Below are 20,545 nucleotides of genomic sequence, written 5' to 3' on the forward strand. Positions count from 1 at the left end.
ATTTTTTATCTGATGTAACGGATTCAAGACAATAAAGCACACAATTTAGGGCAACATCCTAACTGTTGTATGAATTTTATTACAGAAACATAAGGTAAACTCCCATTTCACAATGGACAAACAGAGAAAGAACTGCATTGCTCCATTTATCTTTTTGTAGATAAAATATGATTGGAAGATGTGTAGTGTTTTATATAAAATTTTCTTACTTTAAGGCCTACAAAATGGTTTCAAAAACATTTTAGAATTCAGTTTTATTTCCTCCGTTTTTCTTGAGTTTTTGTAGGAGTAATTACACCTTCACGAATACAACAACAACAACAACAAGGTGAAATGTTAGTGAAGTTTTTTTTAATTGGAACACAGAAGGTAGTGGGATCTCAGTTGATATGAAAATTTATCCAAAACATGTTAGTGAGATTTTGACAGTAAAAACTGATTGAACTGGTGTTAACTTGCAGCACCATTAAATAACCTTTTAAACACACACACACACACACACACACACACACACACAGAGAGAGAGAGAGAGAGAGAGAGAGAGAGAGGGCGTGGAGGTAGGGGGGGGGGGGAGGGGGGGGTTACATGCGTGAACAGATTTTACATAATATTATGATCTAACACATTCATAACTAATTAGAAACAACCTTTAAAGATGAGAAACAAGACTGATCAGTAAGGTGATGTGTGGTAAATATTAGCCTGCCAATGTGTGTCAACAAATCAAATCATTCAATTGACTTAACCATTTCATAAACTATTTCTGATGAACCTACATCATCATGGCACGTCAGCATGATATTTATCAAAGGTAACATTTGATTAATTACAGAAAATAGTTTCTAAAAATATGTTAATGATATGGAAGAAACTGTGCATTCACGACTGATAAAGTAGATCTTAATGTACCTTCAAAGAATTTTGCACTTGCATTCAAGGTTCTTCGTAAAATATTCAAATGTGTTCCAAATGAAATGGAAAAATGATCAGTTTCTGAAATATATAAAGCTAACATAGAAGGGATATATTAAGAATGGACCCATGTTGAGCATTTTGAAACTCAGCGAATAATTGTTTAATGATACAGACATTGCCACCAGTTTTAAAAATAAAAAAATGAACTGAATTACTCCAGATGAATGAGTGAGAAGGATCAATTAAAGAATTAATCAACTAAGGAAATGAATCTCTTCTATAGTCTGATATGATTTTCCTTTAAAAGCACAAATATTTTATATCTTTATAATTGAATAAGAGACTTGCATTCTTCTCACTGCAGCTATATTTTGTTATCTTCATGAAAACTTCCAGTGTAAACATTTGTTTTCTTTTTCCCTCCTCTCAAGTTACCCAAGTTAGGGAGATATAAACATAAACACATTCAGAGCACACAGGGACAGGTACAAAGGCGTGCGTGTTAACACGCCCAGAGCAGTTAAAGGGTTAAATAATGCTGCATACTTTTAAAAATCTATCATATTTGTATGGAAAAATAGCATATTTTAAATATTCCATGAGAAAAAAGTAAAAGGATAAGAGTATTTAAACTGATTTGTTTTCTTTGAAATAAATGCTAACTTCTTTACAAAGAAATTCATCAGATTTTGAGATAAATCCATTGTAATTTAATGTCTATATTTCCTATCTAGTCAATAGGGAATTCCCCAGTGTGTGGCTGATGTAGTGCAGGATTACAGGTTTAAATTCTGGATAATTCAATAGCTCAAAAATATGCAAATCATGAAGTCAATGATATTTTAAAATCAATATGAAAATGGTGTAAACAAATAATGTTAATACATATTATGGCAAATGCCCAACAACTTAAGTGTGTGTGTGTGTGTGTGTGTGTGTGTGTGTGTGTGTGTGTGTGTGAGAGAGAGAGAGAGAGAGAGAGAGAGAGAGAGAGAGAGCATATGAAATCCCGAATTGGGTCCTTCATCAAAACAAGCGAGACAGAACATTGCTGCAATACTGGCCAGGTTGGAAATACAACTGGTTATCACAATGATTACCTTATTCTTTTACTTCTTTGTGCTCCTAAAAATTATAGCTGGATAATACATGGAACATAAAAGTTTCATTACTTGCGATATTGCAGAGCATGTTATTAGTTTTGACGTCAACTTAATGATCTTTAGCTATTTAACATGGATAGCTACTACCATTGAGTGCTTACAAAAGCTTCTTCAACCAATATATAGAAATGATTTTTCCCTCCAAAACTACAGCAATTACTTCATACAAAAACTTTGGCGTTTGTTCTGTGGTGACATGTTTTATCCAAACCACAATTGCTACCATATGAATGATTATTAAACAACTTCATTTTGTACCATTTTAGCACTAATTACAATACATTGTTGATATTGCATATTTGAAGTTTAACTACATCACACAATGTGATACTGTTTTTCACACACAATCCCTACATTTCATTTCTTTGGAAAGAGAGGCCCTCATATAAAGAAATAAGATAATTGATAAGGATCGAATATAGTAACAGTGAAACTCCTTCAATTTGGAAGTAGTATGAGAACAGCATTATAATTTCTGACATAAAACACAGTGATCTGTGGTCCCATTGAGGAAGCAATCAAGCTGATTAATATCTTTACAGTTTGGTAGTGACAAGGACAAGGGGGGGTGGGGGGTGGGATAGGTGTGGAAATTTGAATTTTAAATTGTAGCATCATTTGACTAGTGTGATCATAATAAGCTTTTATTTAATACCTTTAGTAACACTTGAAATGTAATGAGTACCATATTAGGAATTAATGTAACTGTCCAGATTTTATTGACAACTCAAAACATTGTCTTTTCTGGCACTATAAGCAGAAATTCACTCTTCATAATGTTGTTCAGTGAAACCTTTTCACTTACATATACACATTTATGCATACACAGATGCCAAATGTCTCATTGATGAAACATTCATTAATAATATGAATTTAAAATTTATTGCTGAATCACTGAAATGATATAAGAGTACAAACATAACAATCACAAGCCAAGGTGCACCACCAGTTTGATTACTGAACAAAAGAAATTTAGAATAGTAAAATTTCATTCTGCAATATTCATATATTGAGTGACTTCACTAAATGGGGTATACATAATACTGTTGAAGTTTGCTGAAACACTTCTGCTTACTGTTCCTACAAGTACAGTTCTTATTTGTAGACAACTTAATTTCATTATATCTCGAAAACGCTGAAAAATGATTCTATCAAACCTGGTTCTACGTTTATACAGACAAAAATATAAAGCAATTTCCTTTGGTTACTGAACATGTTTACATGTGCTTTTGGGAAATGACGGAAGCTAAAAAGTTTGTTTATGTTCTACTAAACTATAATATCTAACAAATTTTTTATTGGGCACATCTTCACTGGTTTTATAGAAAGTAAGTCCAAACATATTACAGAAAGGTAGTGTCAACTCGCAGACATGTTTCCAGTGCTATATTGAAATTAGGGATCATTGTACACACCTCGGAGCATGCTCTGATAACAAGACAAAAGAAATGATGTTGGCGTGTTTTTACCTTTCACTGTGTCCACTGACAAACCAAAAAACTATCTGACATGTTAATATTAATTGCTGGTCATTACAACAGCATTACGTAATTATATACAACAATCATCTCAATAAATTGACAACCTGAACATGTGGAGAAATAACTGGACCATTGGCTGCTGTCTGCATTTCATTGTACTTAGGCCTATTTTATTTTCTCCTGTGTCTGAACTTCATGTTAAACAACTTACATTCACAGTATTAAAGTGATGGGATATGGAAATATCCATTACACAAAATATTGCTTTATGAGTCAACATTTAAAACCACACTGAACTACGTTGTTAGAACAAGTACAAAAATCAATATTTATGACCTCATCTCTCTAGCTGTCATGACCTTAAAGTCCAAAATAAAAATTTATCATTCACATGTTCCACATGTGCAGTGTATGCTGATGGATTATCAGAATATGATAACTGAGATGCCTGGATTGTTTTAATATGCAAATACGTACTTGTAGTGTAGCTCTGTGTTCCACAATAATTCTCTAGGTCAGTGGTCATCAAACTTTGTTTGCTTAAGTGCCAATACTGACATTGTAGGGCAATACCTCACGCTGCATCAGAAATGTGTGTGTGATTTAAACATTTTGTATTATAAGTTACCACACCAAATATTTTAAGTGGAAAAGTAAATGTACTGGAACTGCATGCAGTTTCCTGAAGGCTTACACAATGACCAATTTTTTGTACCTAAGCAGGTACTTTGGCCAGTGCAATCGCAACAGGATCCCATGTTTGTCTTTCTGATTTCTGGGCACATTTTCTAGGCATCTTCTTCACACCCTAATATCTGCAAGAACACCTGGCACCTGCAGCACACCATTTTGAATCGGGCTTTTGTATTAGGTCAAATATAATAGAATGGAGACGGTTTTAAGAAATATAACTTCATTAATTCAAAATTGTCACAAAGGGACAGACTGGCAGATGATAGTTTTACATAAATTAAATGATGGAAAATCAGTCTGATCTGTAATATTTTGCTTGAAATACCAAAGTAACAAAATCTTCAATAAGGATAGAAGCCGAATCAATGAATTAACATGTGTGCCACAGCTGGGACTTGAACCTGGGTCTACTGCTAACTGAGCAGATGTATTAGCCATTTTTTTTTTTAATTTATTTATTTTGGGCCTTCCATCACCCCTTATAGCCTGTCCTTGCACTCTTCGTAATTCGCCTTCTTCAGCAACCTTCAAAGCTATAGACAAATGAAATGCTCCTCTGCAGATAAAGAAATCTGAACTAGTCTTCACAATGGAAAGCAAATTAGCAATTATATCATAAACTGAGGGATTATTTGTTCAGACATAGTTCATAACACTGTGCAAGTCTCCGTTCACACAAATTCCAAACACCACTTCATCCTGTGCCTTCCTTTTAAAATACTGTTTCTAACTTATTTCCAAAGTTCTTCTTGTGGTTCTTTTTTGTTAGCTGCTTGTAATATTCCTTCATGATATAGCATTTGTAGTCCTCAATGCTGTTGGAGTTCTGCTTTGTGGATGATGGTGTGAACAAAGTTGCTGTGTAGCCACATTATGGTGTTAGTTTTTTGTCATGGAAAGTACATCCGATCTGGAGCAGCTAGTTCATTTACAGTGATGAATCTACCATCATTTCTCCTGAGGAATGCCACCCGCTCCTTTATTTGGGTCCATATGGCATTATACCCTGAGCAAGTAAACCTGTGAACTGTCATGTCAACAAATCCACATCAGTGACACAAATGGCAGTCAGTGAGTTCTACAGTATGTAGTCTCTTGTTTGCTGCTAAAATGTCATTAACCACCTGGTACCATGTTGATCATACTGCCATAGTTAAAACTTTGTTACTAATGTTCTGCCATATGGTATTCCAATCTTTAATAGGATATTTTTTTCTCTATTTTATTCCTGACTGTACTCCTCTGTTACACTACCATAGCGTTGTGGCTACCACATCTGAATGGGCTACCTAAGTCCAATGCCCTCCCTAACACAAACACCATTTCAAACCTTCAGCCCCATTTTCCCCTTCTCACATCATCACTATTGCCGAGGCTCTCCAACAATGGAACAACACCCTAGCTTTACAAGTAATAGGGAAATCATGGCTGTACCTCAGGCATAGGTGAACCATTGACCTGATGGAATTACATTTTTCTGGAGACATATGAGGGACACGTTTGACATAGGTAGTCTGTGCAGCTGTGGTAGCCACAACACTATGGTGGTCTAGTGGCTAGCACGTCTGCCTAGTAAGCAAGAGACCTAGGTTCAAGTCCCGGTAGTGACACAAATGTTAATTCATTGCTTCAGCTTCTATCCTTATCAAAGATAAAGTTGAGGCTCATTGTGTATCCAGAAAAATGTAATTCCATTAACTAACTCTTACTGGGATGGACACCTTGGGCACTTTTCCTGATTGGATACCATGTCGGCATTAGTGATTCAAAGAAGAAACTTCCAGACTGAAATAAATAAAAGTGAACTACATTTGTAGGTCAAAAGATGTTTAAACCTTGATATTACACAAATTATTATTATTCACTCAAGTGAGGTCACAAGAATAATATAAATGACTTATTTTATGTCAGACGAAAAAAAAAAAAAAAAAAAAAAAAGAAAGGAGTTTACATAAATAATTGCAGGTGGAGGAGGACGGCTGGGGGGAGAAATGAAAGGAAAGCGAAGGGATTACTGATGTCAGCTGCAATCGGACATTATGTGGAATCAGTAGTGATGAGTGAAAATGTGTACTGGACCGGGATTTGCAACTGGAATCTTCTGCTTACTAGGTAGGTGCATTAACTACTTTGCCATCCAGGACATAGTGTTATCGCAACTGGTAGAACCATCTTGGCACAACTTATGGCCAACCCACATTCCCACTGAGTGCCACCTATTCCGAGTCCATTTCCTCCATGCTCACTACTCTGAGATTCCTGCAGCTGCACAGAAGGTGGATCCATTGCCTATCCAGGCGATTCAGTTATATGAATGTATGGTGTCTGTTCTTCCGGACATGGTATACAAAAAAGATTTTACTACACACATGTATCATATCTGTATAATGCACTTTCATGAGCACGTGTACTTCTGTTTAGCATTTATACCATAACAGCTGATTGGATCTATTTGTGCACGCTCATGAGTTGTCAGCATTGGAAGGCAAACAATAAAATATTCCCTCATTTCTATTAACATGCAGTGAGCATGCTACTTCCCCTATGCCCCTGAGGTAAGCGGCTGAATTCACCAACATCGATTAAAATAAAGCACATCTTAAAATATTACTCTATCTGTACATATTTTTGTTTGTTACTGAACAAGAAAAATACACTCTTAAGAAGCCCTTAATGTTGGTTGACTTTTTAGATTCTGCTTTTAGGTGCCAGAAGCATGTTATAAAATATGGCTGAGAATGACAGGCCACATCAACTCTTGATTCCGACCACATGAGGCCCGCAGGCTGTAGTTTGATGACCATGGCTGTAGATGATGCCAACAACTGCCTCGGGTCTCATTCTAACACTAAATGGATATTTTTAAAGTACTATCAATCTATACTCACTGAAGGCAATGTCAATTTATTAACTGTGAAACATATTTTAGTTTCACTCAGTTATCAAAAATGTCTCTAAAGGGATCTGATCTGACGAATGAAGATGTGTCCAAGCTAAACTTAAACCCATTATATGTTTAGATACTGCACTGAATCTTTCAATAATTAGTAGTAAACTGTTTAATGGTTTCGTTCATTTTAATGGTGTTCCTCAGGGTCCACAGCTGAAATAATTCAGGAAGACACTGAATGATCCTTCCATAGCCACAGTCCATATTTAATATTTTTAATGTCCTAGCTGTGGTTCTAGTAATATCATCTATAATTTTTCTGAAAACTCTTTGTTAGACTGGGATTGGAATGCAATTTTTTTCCTTTTCAGTTGCAATGATGTACTGACTAAGCCATCTGAGCATGTCTTATGGCCCAGTTCATAATTTCAATGTGCCACTGGCACATATTTTTAAATAATTTGAAGCTCTAATCATTGTTGACCACAACTAAGAGTTCAAGTTGAAAATTTATTTTGCAATGTACAGCTTTTGATGAACTTGCTCATACAGTGTAATCCATTAGCTTGTGAAACAGAAATATGACTTAAGACATGGATCGAATCAATGTGGTGGATTAATGACCATGGCTGGTGCATCAGCCAGCCCGAGTGTTGTTTTTAGGCAGTTTCCCATGCTCATTTAGGCAAATATAGGCTGGTCCTCAATTTCTGCCACAGAAAATGTGACACATTAACAGTTGATATACGATCACACACACAACAAAGCTCACACAATTCACAGATAGGTGGCACACACAAAATCCCTCACTTAGGCGACTAATGACTGTGACGACAGTCTGGGCAACCAGCTACAAAGTTAAATAAAAAAATAAATATGCCTAATTTTGAGTACAGCAGATCACATACTAGTTGGGTTAATGCAAAGAAGTAGAAGTAGAAGAAGAAGAAGAAACAGCTTTTAAATGCTTATGGATATTGAATTTAACATGTTATGTTGTTGAATAAAGCACATCGATACATTCTTGCAATTGTCCTACATTTATCACAACTTCCTAAAGAAGGTGTTTCATCAAATTAATATCATTTTAGATTGGAAAACTACACTTATCAGCCTGGAGCTCCATTATACATTAAGCATTTTCTGAAGTGTTCCACAATGCATATATCGAGATGGTGCACGGAGCCTAAAGACACAACGCTTGGCTTATGACTGAAAGGTTGCACAAATCATCATCTAATCACACACTTTCTAAATTAAAATACAGCCAATATTTATTTAAATTATAGATTTACAAAAATAAATAATTGTAGAAACTTGTTTCTACATACACATTTAAAAATATGTATAAATTGCATTTTAAATACTATATGGGCTGCTGATACAAAAAGCCTTGTAGACATATGTATCAAAACTGTTTATGAAATTACAATCTGCTAAATATTTAGTGGTGTTAATATGATATATATGCCACACTTTAATAGAAAAATCTGCAACCCCCTCCCTCCCCACACATTAAAGATACTGAACTACATGCTGTATGATTTTGGTACAAAGGGTAGTTATTAAAATAATAATAACTTTAATATGAGCTTCAATAAAATTAGTTAATTAAAATTTGTACTTACCTTAGCCAAATAAATTGATGAGTTGCAGTTCTTTATTGTACTTTTACATGTTAAAAATTTTGAAAGACGGAACTCACATTTTTCCTGAAGGAAGTCTATAAAAGAATCCTATGTGGAGTCACTATAGGTTAACACAGTTCATTAATTAATACGTGGATCACGTTGAATGCATTCGTCGGTAAGATTCCAGGAGTTCATTAGTTGCAACTGTTCCTGGAGTACAGAGGTAGGCTGCAGCAGATGAGGACACTTGAATCATTGCAGCACTCGCAGCATTGCTCTGCGAAGCGGCTCCACTTACTGGTGTGTTGACATGATGTAAAATGTTTGGAGCCAACAATGCTGAATTGTTGATAGTTGTAAGTGGGGCAGCATTGTGAGATAAGGCAACAGTGTGTGGTTCACCAACACTACTTTCTAACTGCACAGGAGTCTGCTGCTGAGAAACATTATGAAGTGTCGGATTTGCACTGACTGGTGGTGTCTTGTTTCGATGACGCAACTTGTGTGCTAGTAAATTTTGTTTTGTTCCAAAACTTTTAGAACACATATCACACTTGTACATTAGTGAGTTTTCAGTGTTAACTGCATTTTGTTCCTCACCTGAGACAGCTGAAGAACAAGACGAATGACTACCTTTATGTAATAAATAATAATGTTTCACCACAAACGATTTGCCACAAGTTTCACAGATGTAAGGGCCCGATATTCCGTGTGTTTTCCTATGTTTATGAAGGTTATCTTTCCTGCTAAAGGATTTACCACACATATCACAAGAATGCATTTTTTGTCCAGTATGTGATACTGCGTGCCGCACCAAATGTTCTTTACGACTAAATGCCTTTCCACACACACTACAGATATATGGGCGTTCACCGGTATGCAATTTACGATGCTGAAATAAATGTTCTTTTCTTTTAAATGGTTTTCCACATACTTCACATGAATAATTGCAACCAGGTCCTCCATTTTTGTCACTTGCATCACTATTTTCTTGACAAGGAGAATGAGTTTGCAGCTCTTCAATCGATGAGAAGATTTTTCCACAGCGGTTGCAGGGTCTACTAACATTTCCAGCGATCTCAACCAATGAGGACTGTGCAGTGCCATCCACAATATTTGCTGTTTTCATGCGAAGAAATTCTCCTATCTGTGCAATTGAAGATCTGGAACAAAATGTATTGTACAATCATATACTACTATAAAATAATAGTTTTTAACTGTAACATGGAGTTTATCAACTATCTGCACATCTAGACACCAATATTGCGTGGCAAATTGTGAGAGTTGCCTTTTAAAGATTTTACAAATGACCATTAGATGGGACAATTGAGATATGAAATTACTCTTGCTTTAAAATTAGTCTTTCCTGATTTTTAAAACAAAGGTAGCTCAGAAAATGACGCTCAATTACACTGAGCATTGACATAAACAGTATTATGAAAAAAAAAACATAAATTTCACATTAAAGTTTTCAATGGAGGAATTTTTCCAATTTTTAACGAAGGACTCGAATAACACTGTTCAGCTTTTGTTCTTCAGAAAAGTCTGTTTATATATTGGTTTGCAGAATTTCGTTATGGTCACATGTAAAGTATAAATGAATTTCTGAAGGTCTGGCAAGATCGACTGTTGTGCCCAAAAATACTGATGCTGTATGTAGCATAACTGAACAGGAACAGTATGTGATTAACTGTGAGGTAGGGACTTCCTAAGCCATATCCAAAACTGCAGTAATTTAGCTGTGAATGAAACTGTTGTTAACATAGTCTTTACAAATTGACTGAAGAGTAAAAACAGATTTGTGTCAACCGGTGCAAGGAAATGCTAAAAAGTTTGACTGTGGAAATGCAAAATCTGGTACAACATTGTACAAGGAGACAAAATTTGAACACACACTTACAGGCCAGAAACGAAGCAGCAGTCAAATGTTTGGGAGTTCCTCAATGAATGGAAGCATAAAAAGTTTATGATGGAGTTCTGAGGAAATTATCGTTTGTTTCTTTGGTTACCCTGGACATGTTGCAATCACTGGTACAGAGGATTAAAGAACAGTTACTGAAGAATCGTATACAACATTTTGTTTGTCAGAAATCACTGATTAAATTTCCTTACAACCAAATCACACATAATGCTACATTGTAACAAAACCAACTGTCACACAGTACATCCAATGATTGTTTATTTTACACAAAAAAATCTACAATGCATCCCAAGTTTGAAATGTGGCTCAAAGGCCTAGAGCCTTCCTCTGTAATGGTGCCAAAGCATGGCACCCTGTGACATGACCCTCAGGCTCAGTGACACTTCAAACATGAAGGTGTCGGAGGGGGGGGGGGGGGGGAGGAGAGAAAAAAAAGGGGCCACAGCATGAAAGTTCCTGTGAATGTGGGTTAATGATGTGACATTGGCACCAGATTTCACCACAATTATGCCCAACATCACTGCAGATGTTTTAAACGATGGGATGGTTGTCACACCCCCTTTTACCCACATGGCTGAATCAGTGACGAAGGAATGGTTCTCACCTATGGTGTTGCTGAACTGGGGGCTTAGAGGGACCCTTTGTCATTTTATTCATACACATGTTAATGTAGTACCCCCACCCCACCTCCCCTCAACAGGTGGTCATGAAACACAAGCACTGAAAAAGCATTAAACCTTTTTGCAGCTTCAGATCACATTCAAATTTCGTTGAATGGTTTTGAACCATCCATAGTGGGCCTACCCTGTATACCAGAGCAAAAAATTGTGGTCGCACCACTCTCCAAAGTGTTCAGTGGGGTTGCAGCTTCATGATGTTCTTAAAGTAGGATTGAAATGCTCAGGGAGCGGAAGCAGTGTGGAAGGATTTTATGAACACTGTCGTGTTGCTCATCGCACTGCAAACTGTCATTTTTAACAGTGAAATGTGTGGGAATCAATGCACCGATAGAAGGTGTGGTTTCACTGACGCCCTTTATGCCACACCCTAAGGACTTTTCATGTAGATTCTGAGAAGTGGCGTGTCTGAAATGTTTCCCTTGGCCACTCGTAAGAAAACCACACAATTTCAGTTGGGTGTCACAGTTCCGACTTTCATCACACAGGAGGAAAAAGAAGGGGTAAAATGTAGGTAGTAAGGGGCATGATGACCTTTCTATTGCGTGACACATCCATGGTGGAATTGGGCAGTATTGTGGTGAAATTTGGTGCCAATGTGACATCGTTAACCCACCTCAATGCTCACAAGAACTTCTGAGCTGTGGCCTTTTTTTCCGCATTTGTTGACACCTTGCTGTTTGAAGCATCACTGAGCCTGGGGGTGACATCACATGGCACCATGCTTCCACTCCATTAGAGAAGAAGATTGTAGGCACCTTAGAGCCAAATTTCGAACTTATTCATCAGAGTGGGAGACTATTACAGGGTTTCGAAAAAGTGAGCCTTTAATTTTACTGCAGAGTGTAGTTAATATCTCACTGTCTGTATTCATCTGATTTATCATGTAAAGACCTCTTTTGTTCCTTTATGCCATACAAAAAGTGTTCATGGGCAATGATTTTTCATAATTTGTTGGATCCTTCAAATCAGGGTCATAAAAATGTTTTCAGAACTGGTATTAACACATGAAAATTACAAGTATAAAGGCAAATGTTTTGAGAAACAATAAAATGATTTATATGTGAAAATCTTTTCTTTAATTGTTTCTGTAGAAACTTAAAAGATGGCTATCATGTTTGCCAATCTAAAAGCTGAAAGATGCACGAGTAAAAATTTTGAAATGCCTTCTATACAAGGTGTTAGAAATACATTAAAGTCTTTGACAGAACAAAAACATATACCACAAGTCACAACTGATAGGGGGTACAAAAGTGTAGAAAATACAAACTGTACTATGTAACAGTACAAAAACTCCAATTAATATAACATTTAGCTATGGATTTAAACTTATTAATTCTGTGTGTGAGCACACAGCCACTGTGAACATATGTAGTAATCATGTAGTATAAAAGACAGGTGAAAATTTAATGTAACAGTGCACAGAATTTAACCAAATTACACTCCAAAGTGTTCGGTTTACCCAAACCGTGTAATGGGTAGAATATTAATTTTGTTTCCTGGATGGGGAATACTGTCCCTAGAGCTTGTCAAAATAGCAATAGTATGTTAGCTAATATAATAGATGAAATCAATAAGAAGAGAGCTCTTCAAAGCTGCAAAAAGAAACTAGGGAATTTATTATTAATAATATTTATAAAAGGTCATAATAAAAATTGAAACATGTGCTCATTTGATTCTTATCAGCCAAGAATATAAACATTTGAGTTGGTTTTTGTAGTATAGATATGTATGAATGACTGTAACTCTTTCAGGGCATGAAGCTACTGCAGAAGTATCAGTGGCATTCTCTCATAAGCTTTCTAGCTACTGGTAAAAATATATATTACTAAGAATACGTCATAATTGTAAGTTTTTGACATTATATTAATCCTACAGCAAAGTTTTCAGAATTAAATTACTGATTAAACTGATACCATTGAGATGCAGGACAACTGAAACCATAACAAAATATTTCATATCAAAGACGAGTAATTTTACAGTGTAAATGTTGGAAATGATGTTGTTGGTAAAGAAAGTTCTATAGTTTTTGTTGGTCTTACTGCAAGTGTTGCAGCTATACACAGGGTGCGGCAGAACAGACTAAGCAGTTTCTATCGATTACTGCTGGGGCTGTAGGTGGGGGCGGGGTTAGGTAGATGCACATGGTCTGCCTTTGTTCAGTCGTTTTGACCGCATTTCGGTAGGCAACATGGTCTGGACCGGTACACATTGTCGTTTTGCTGTTCGCGCTTATTATGAAAACAACAGATCTGCGATCGCTACACAAGGAGATTTTCGGTGACAGTTCAACATTCCATGCAAAAATTTCACTACTGGGCTGACAATAACCCCTCAATTATTCACGAAAGACCACAACATTCTCCTAAAGGGACAGTGTGGTGTGCCATATCACAGTTTGGCGTGGTAGGCCCTTACTTTTTTGAGGAGGAAGGAGTGACCGTGACAGTGAATTCCACACATTATGTTTCAATGTTGCAAAATTTTATGCAACCCAGAATAGACGAGATTGTTGAAGAACATGGACTGGGGGACTTGTAGTTCCAACAGGATGGAGCTACTGCTCACACACCTCAAATTTCACTTGATGTTTTGAGACAAATGTTTCCGGGCTGCCTCGTATCTTTGAGGGGTGACGTCGGGTGGCCTGCGTGGTCACCAATTTGAGCATTTGTGACTGCTTTCTTTGGGGATATCTGAAGGAAAAGGTTTTCAGAAGCCAGAAGCCGCCCTCACACCCTACTAGAGTTAAAAGAGCAGATTATTGATGAAGTGAATGCCATACCTCGCGATATGTTTGCAAGAGCTGCTGAAACTTCAGGGCACTACGACAATGTATTGATGCTAACGGCCGCCATCTTGAGGACATTATTTTCAAAGCTAAATGAATGTAAAATGGTATATTGTACTAATTTAGAAAATAAAATCATTTTTTCTCTATACATCCAGGTTTACTTTTTATTGCTCCTTAAAACTGCTTAGGCGGTTCTGCTGCACCCTGTACCTGTTATGGCTAAGCATTACAGGCAAATAACAGAGCAAAAATCTGTAAGAATGTTGATATCACTCTAAGAACTAATAAATCTGCTAAAAAGTAACTCACTGATTTACGAGATAGTTAAATAAACCTTCAAGGTGTTACAATAACGTTACTGTCAAGTGCTATTTGTGTAACTTTTAAAACAACTAAAATAGCATTAATAACTTGCATTACATTCAGAGCACTTTCAGTAATGCCATCTAATGAGAAAAACGCAATACTTGAGCACACATAACTCTGTTTACAACAACCAAATTTCCTCTATACAAATGATCTGAGACAGACTAGTTACGAATTTGCATCACAGATTCCATACTCAAATGATGTAGTGGTTTTCAAACTACAAGAAAGTAGTGCCATCAACAGAAAAACAATGATTTCAAAATGCCATACTACAATAAAAAATCTGGCTAAGTGTGAATAGGATTCTTGCATTAAAGGTTCTGTGCAGGAACTATTGTAGAAATCTTGATACAGTTTTTGAATTCCCAGGACCATTATCGTGCCTCAACTATATTGATAACAGCATGCAAAAAGCATTGAGATACTCGATTCCCACTATGGATGAGCTACAAAGCTGGGAATTGAGAATTTCGGGGTTTTTTGCCCACTGTTATCAATATTGATACTGGCATGATATTGGTCCCTGGAATTCAAAATCCCTATCAAAATTTCTACAGTAGTTTCTCAGACTAGCCCGGACATACAAAAAGAAGTGAGTAAGAAACTTCCATTTGTAATGTAGTGAGAGAAGATTTCATAAAACATTTTTATTTACTTACTAAAACATGACTACTACTTACATTTTATATTTGCATGCAATAATGATTACAATTTAACAAGTTTCAGATTTTTTGCTTTGCTTGTACTGTGAAACCTTGCAGTACCCTATAGGTTTTGATGAGCGATTTTGGTAGTATCAAAATATGTGGTATAAATTACCAAATGTTTTGATTGCACTGACTTAGAAGCTTAAATTTTTTCCACTGCCAACAGACCATAAACTTTAGCACATGACGTAAATTTGAACTGCATATGCCAACCTGTTCCAGAGAAAAAGAGGTCCATATCTCTTCTGTTCGTCTCTCTGAAAGACAGGTTTGATGAGTGTGTTTTCAGTATCAGAATATGCAATATCAATGGGAAATTCTTTTGATTGAAGTGACTTGGAAGCTTAAAATTTTTACATATCCAAAGAACTATAGACCTCAATATGTAGAATAAATTTGAACTCGATACATCAAGCTGTTCCTGAGAAAAACGGTTCTTAACAGTCAGACAGACACAGACAGACAGATGACAAAGTGATCCTATAAGGGTTCCGTTTTTACAGACTGGGGCACAGAACCCTATAAATTCAGCCAACTTTACCGAAACTCATAAACTTTCTAAAATGCCCAGTTCAACAAATGTACTGTTGATGTACAATTTCATACAACCATTAGATCTCCAACACTGAGACAACAAATACAGGCTATAAATAGGAATGTTTAATAGAATACATTAGAAAGATCAGAAGTAGTAGTTCTTGTAGCCCACTGAAGCACCTGGATTTTATATAATATTTATTACAGCAAGTCAGAGGTTTGCATATGTTTGGTTCTTCAATCACCTTTGCAGATGGCACCAACTGAATGTGATATGCAAAAATGAAAGCAACACGGTGATTGGTCAAAATACTCTCTATTCCAAAATAGCTATCAAGATTCTCTCCATGAGATATGGATTCACGAAATGAAGTTCAGTTCTGTACAAGTGCTTCCGGAAACAATATTTTGGGCGAAACTGTAAATAACTAATATAATATATATGCAGGAAATGACAAAAAGCAGTCTAAAATTTCTTTTGCCTTCTGGTTTCACAATCTGCAATAGGAACATGTAAAAATCATGATTATGCTGAAATTTTTTTGTATATTTAGAACAGCGATTAACTGGGTAAAAGTTATCAGAATGGTATATAATATTTTATTTGAATTATGAATTTTTTACACACAAGGTTCTTAGAAATTATATACACTATGAGCTTTATTTTCTTAAAGCTCTATACAGTCAATAATTTACCTGAATTTATGATTTATATGACTTAATTATTGAAGCCATGCAAGAGGTAAAATTTTATCCTTCTCGCAATTTCCTCATTAACCATAGTTAATGGTTTAATACCAGAGGGTTGTAATGTTTTACAATTATTTCCTTGCTATAACCATGTCTTCCTGTTTTGCATATTTCGTTCATTTTGGAATTTTATGAAGGGTTAATATGCATCCTGCTTAAGTGTCCAGCATCACAACACACACATTCCACCTAATATTGGCTTGTTAAGGGCAGTGATGACTAATATGTATGCACAAGTGCTGGAAGGAATATCACAACACACATTCCACCTAATGTTGGTTTGTTACGGCCAGTGATGACTAATAGGTATGCACAAGTGCTTGAAGGAATATCACAACACATGGCTTAGATCCTTGACGAATCCATAGTTTCACAGATAAAAAGAAAAGGAAGTAGTCGTATATTAGCATCTATGCAGCATCACTGACAGAGATCAGTATGGAACTGATGGTGAGTGGTCTTGTGGTATCTCTCCTGCAATACAGACAAAGCACTACATGCTGCAACATTGCACAACTATTGAAAAGTTGTAAGATGACATTTTTGTTTGTCATGTGACACAATTCAATTATTAATAAAGAGAGAAAATTGTGTCCAAGATGAACATTCCTAACTATTACCACTTTGTACTCGACTGAGAATTGAATATGGATCAGCAGTTTCAAATCCAAGTCTGGTACAAAATCTTATTGTTGTTTCAATGTACACTATACTGTGACTTTCACCCGGGATAGCCAAATATAACACATGGACAAATTAAAAGCTTGAATCTTCCGACAACTCCCCCCTATATTTTCAAGCTTTCTTACATTTCTAGCTGGATCTTTGGCAGAAAGGATATGATGAAGAAAGTGCTAGCCGCATTCAAAGAGTTGGTTGCATTCTACAGCAGGCCACACATCAAATCGAATCTTTTTGATAGATTAAAACTGTTTTATAATGGAATTCAAACCCACATACATCTCTGTCATAGGCAACTCTCCTGTTTAAGCTCTCCAAGCATGACCCATGTATCACCTCAAAGTTCATTCTGCCAGAACCTCTCTCTTCCTACTAAACTGGAAATTTGAGATGGTCCATGAAGCTGATCAGACAGCAGAGAGCTACCTGCGATTTGCAAACAAGTGCAAGTCTGGTAAAAAATTTTAATGTTGGTTTAATGTATAATCTTTGTGACTTAAGTTTCTTTCCTTTGTCTATCTACATGTACGACACAGAGTCACGAGTACTTGGAGACACATAATATTGGAAGAATCGAGTGACTCCCCCACTCCTAAACTATGCTCGTCCCATCAAGCATCTGTGGAATGCTCTTGATTGAGGAACGGCATTATGCCCCTTTGTTAACCCTATGACAGTTAAAAAGCACTGACGAATTCTTCTTGGGTTATCAGCCGAGTGGCGGCATCGTCTTGTCGCAACGTTTCAATGAGTTTTGTACCCATCATCTTCTGGTAAAGTCACTTTTTTCAGGGAAATTTAATCAAATACCAAAACTAACTGATGCAGAATTTAATGCTCTACTGTTTTGGTAATCTTAGCTTTTTCAATTAAACAATTAGTTTCAGAGGAATTAAAAAATTCTGAGATTTTGGTGAATTTCTTCTCACTATGGCTGAAGCTCCACTCAGTAATCAGGGAAAACTCAAATTATTTATACCCGACACCCACTTGAGTGATTAAAACAGTTTCCAGAACTCCACAAATTTTTGGAAAGCAGAACGCTTAATTTTCTTGGCCTGTTTACTTTGAGAGTATCATATAACCATTCAAAGAAGAATTTTTGAGGAAAAGATGAGATGTAGAAACATGTAAACCTTGAAAAAAATTCATAATGTTGATCTGGAATCAATACTAATAAATCATTAATTTCAGTTCAACACAGAAAGTTCAAGGCACACTTGTATCTAGTTAAAATGGCTCAAATCCTGTATTTTGTTGAAGGTATTTTAAATAGAGTAGCCCAGAGAGCAGACAACCACAGCCACTGATCATTAGAGTGTACTGCTTCCGTCATCCAATGAAAAGACATGTAACTTTGTAGCAGATCTGGTACCTCTATGTTAACACTCCGCCTGTAGCATAGCGCTGTGCGGTAAGCTAGGAAGAGTTATATTCGATGCCAATATGCATGGATGGTATGCGGATGATATCAACTGTGTGCATCTTATCAATCGTGTGTTTTTTTAATCAAGATATGTAAAAGTATGGAGTGCCTTTTGTGCTTTGTCTTCTTGTAACGTAACATGGCACTTCTATAACAAATTCCATAAGGTAAGTGCAATTTTGTATTTTAGGAGGGCAGGTCAAATATAAACAGGATTTTATTTTTTATTTAAATCCATTTATTGAAAAAAATCAAGTCAATTATAATTTATTTTTCCACATAGTCTCCTGATTTGGCAATGCATTTGTCCCAGCTTATGGGCAGCTTTTTGATGCCCTCATCATAAAAAAAAAACTGGGTTGTGTCACCAGTCAGTTGCGCACGAAGTCTTCCACACTCTTGTCATCTTCAAATCGTCGTCCTCCTAGAGCTTCTTTAAACCGTGTGAATAAATGGAAATCGCAGGGCAATAAGTCTGGACTATAAGGAGGATGACCAAGTGTAGTCTAGTGCTGCTTGGAGAAAGTTAGAGCAGCAGTATGGGGTCATGCATTGTCATGGAGGAGGATGACCTGTCGAATTGATTGGTCTTGTCTTTTGCAGTGATATGCAATTCTCGCCTTGTTCAACAGTTTGCAGTAGTAAGCAGCATTGATTGTGCATCGCTCATGCAAAAAATAAATCAGCAAAATACCTTGCGGGGGGGGGGGGGGGGGGGGGGCTCTTGGCTTTCACTGGTGCTGTGTCCCCTTTCCTCTGCCACTCCTTAATGGCTTGTTTGGATTCTGGAGTGTGTGGTGAATCCATGATTCATTGTAGGTGACTATCTCACTCAAAAATACATAACAGTCTTCCACAAACCTTGCTGTAAGCCTCTGACAGACTTCCTAACGTCTCAACTTCAGATTTTCAGTCAAAAGTTTATGGACCCATTTGGAACACACTTTACGGAACTGTAGGCCGTTTGTGATGTTTGCTTGTCAGCTCCCATAACGGATTCCAAATTTTTGTACAATTTCTGATACTCTTGCCCATCGAACATCATCAATAATATCTTTAACCACACAAATGTTTTTGTCTGTAATGCTGGTCCGAGGATGGCAATCATATTGCTGATTTGCCACGTGTTCTTGTCCTTTTATGCCAGGCAAACACATGCGTCCTAGATAATGTTTCAACCCCGAACTGTGCAGTTAATCTCTGGCAAATTTCCACCACTGTAACTCCTTCATGACCAAGAAATTTGATAACTATGCGCTGCGCAATGGAGGGGTGCACCTGTTGCTCAGACGTCGTGAGCGTTACTGACGAAATGGTGGAAATATCTGACAGCATGCTCTCCTCACTTCTAACGGCCCTGCCTAAGCATAGCAGAAGCGCGGGGCTAGTCCTACCAACTGTTGATGTTCAGGAACAAAAATACCGTTTATATTTGATCCCCCCTTGTATATAATAGGTGAAATGAATTGCAGTCTTCCCCCCGCCCATCGCCCCCCCCCCCCCCTCCCGTTTCCTTTTATCTTCCATGTTTTTCCCTTAGATCAAATGGTGGCAGCATAAGACTGTTGACAGTGGTGATACTGGAACAACTAAAGTTTCTATATTGTGATTGTGGTGTATGAAGTGTGCGATTCATTTTCTAGAGATTAGAGATGATTATACTAATTTTTAGAATTAACTGTGATGTCTCTTGTTGCCGTAGCTTGTGGAATATCTTTCCATACTCTAGGGCTATCGATCTTGCGAGGTGGATGACATAAGCTATTTACTGGTTGAAACTGTTCGTGTCCAACAATGGCTTTGAATTGCCACTACAAGTGAATGAAATTTATGATAATTGTTTTTCATTATCACTGTGTATGTGTAATCGTAACTAAATGCCCCTTGTGACGTTAAAACAAAAGCCTTCA

General features: G+C 36.7%; 1 protein-coding gene and 1 long non-coding RNA gene across 2 annotated transcripts in view; both read right to left on the reverse strand.

Annotated features, from left to right (window-relative positions):
- Positions 1 to 20,545, reverse strand: part of LOC126183809 (uncharacterized) — a 280,828-nt gene that overhangs the window by 32,665 nt on the left and 227,618 nt on the right. The gene's annotated exons all lie outside the window — the stretch shown is intronic.
- LOC126183806 (zinc finger protein 85-like) overlaps positions 6,174 to 20,545 on the reverse strand; it is a 91,388-nt gene continuing 77,016 nt past the window's right edge. The window contains exon 6 of the mRNA XM_049926055.1: positions 6,174 to 9,936. Coding sequence (XP_049782012.1) covers positions 8,928 to 9,936 — 1,009 coding nt within the window. The 3' untranslated portion in view covers positions 6,174 to 8,927. The remainder of the gene's footprint in view (positions 9,937 to 20,545) is intronic.

This window comes from Schistocerca cancellata, chromosome 4, assembly GCF_023864275.1.
Source record: "Schistocerca cancellata isolate TAMUIC-IGC-003103 chromosome 4, iqSchCanc2.1, whole genome shotgun sequence".
Lineage (NCBI taxonomy): Eukaryota > Metazoa > Arthropoda > Insecta > Orthoptera > Acrididae > Schistocerca > Schistocerca cancellata.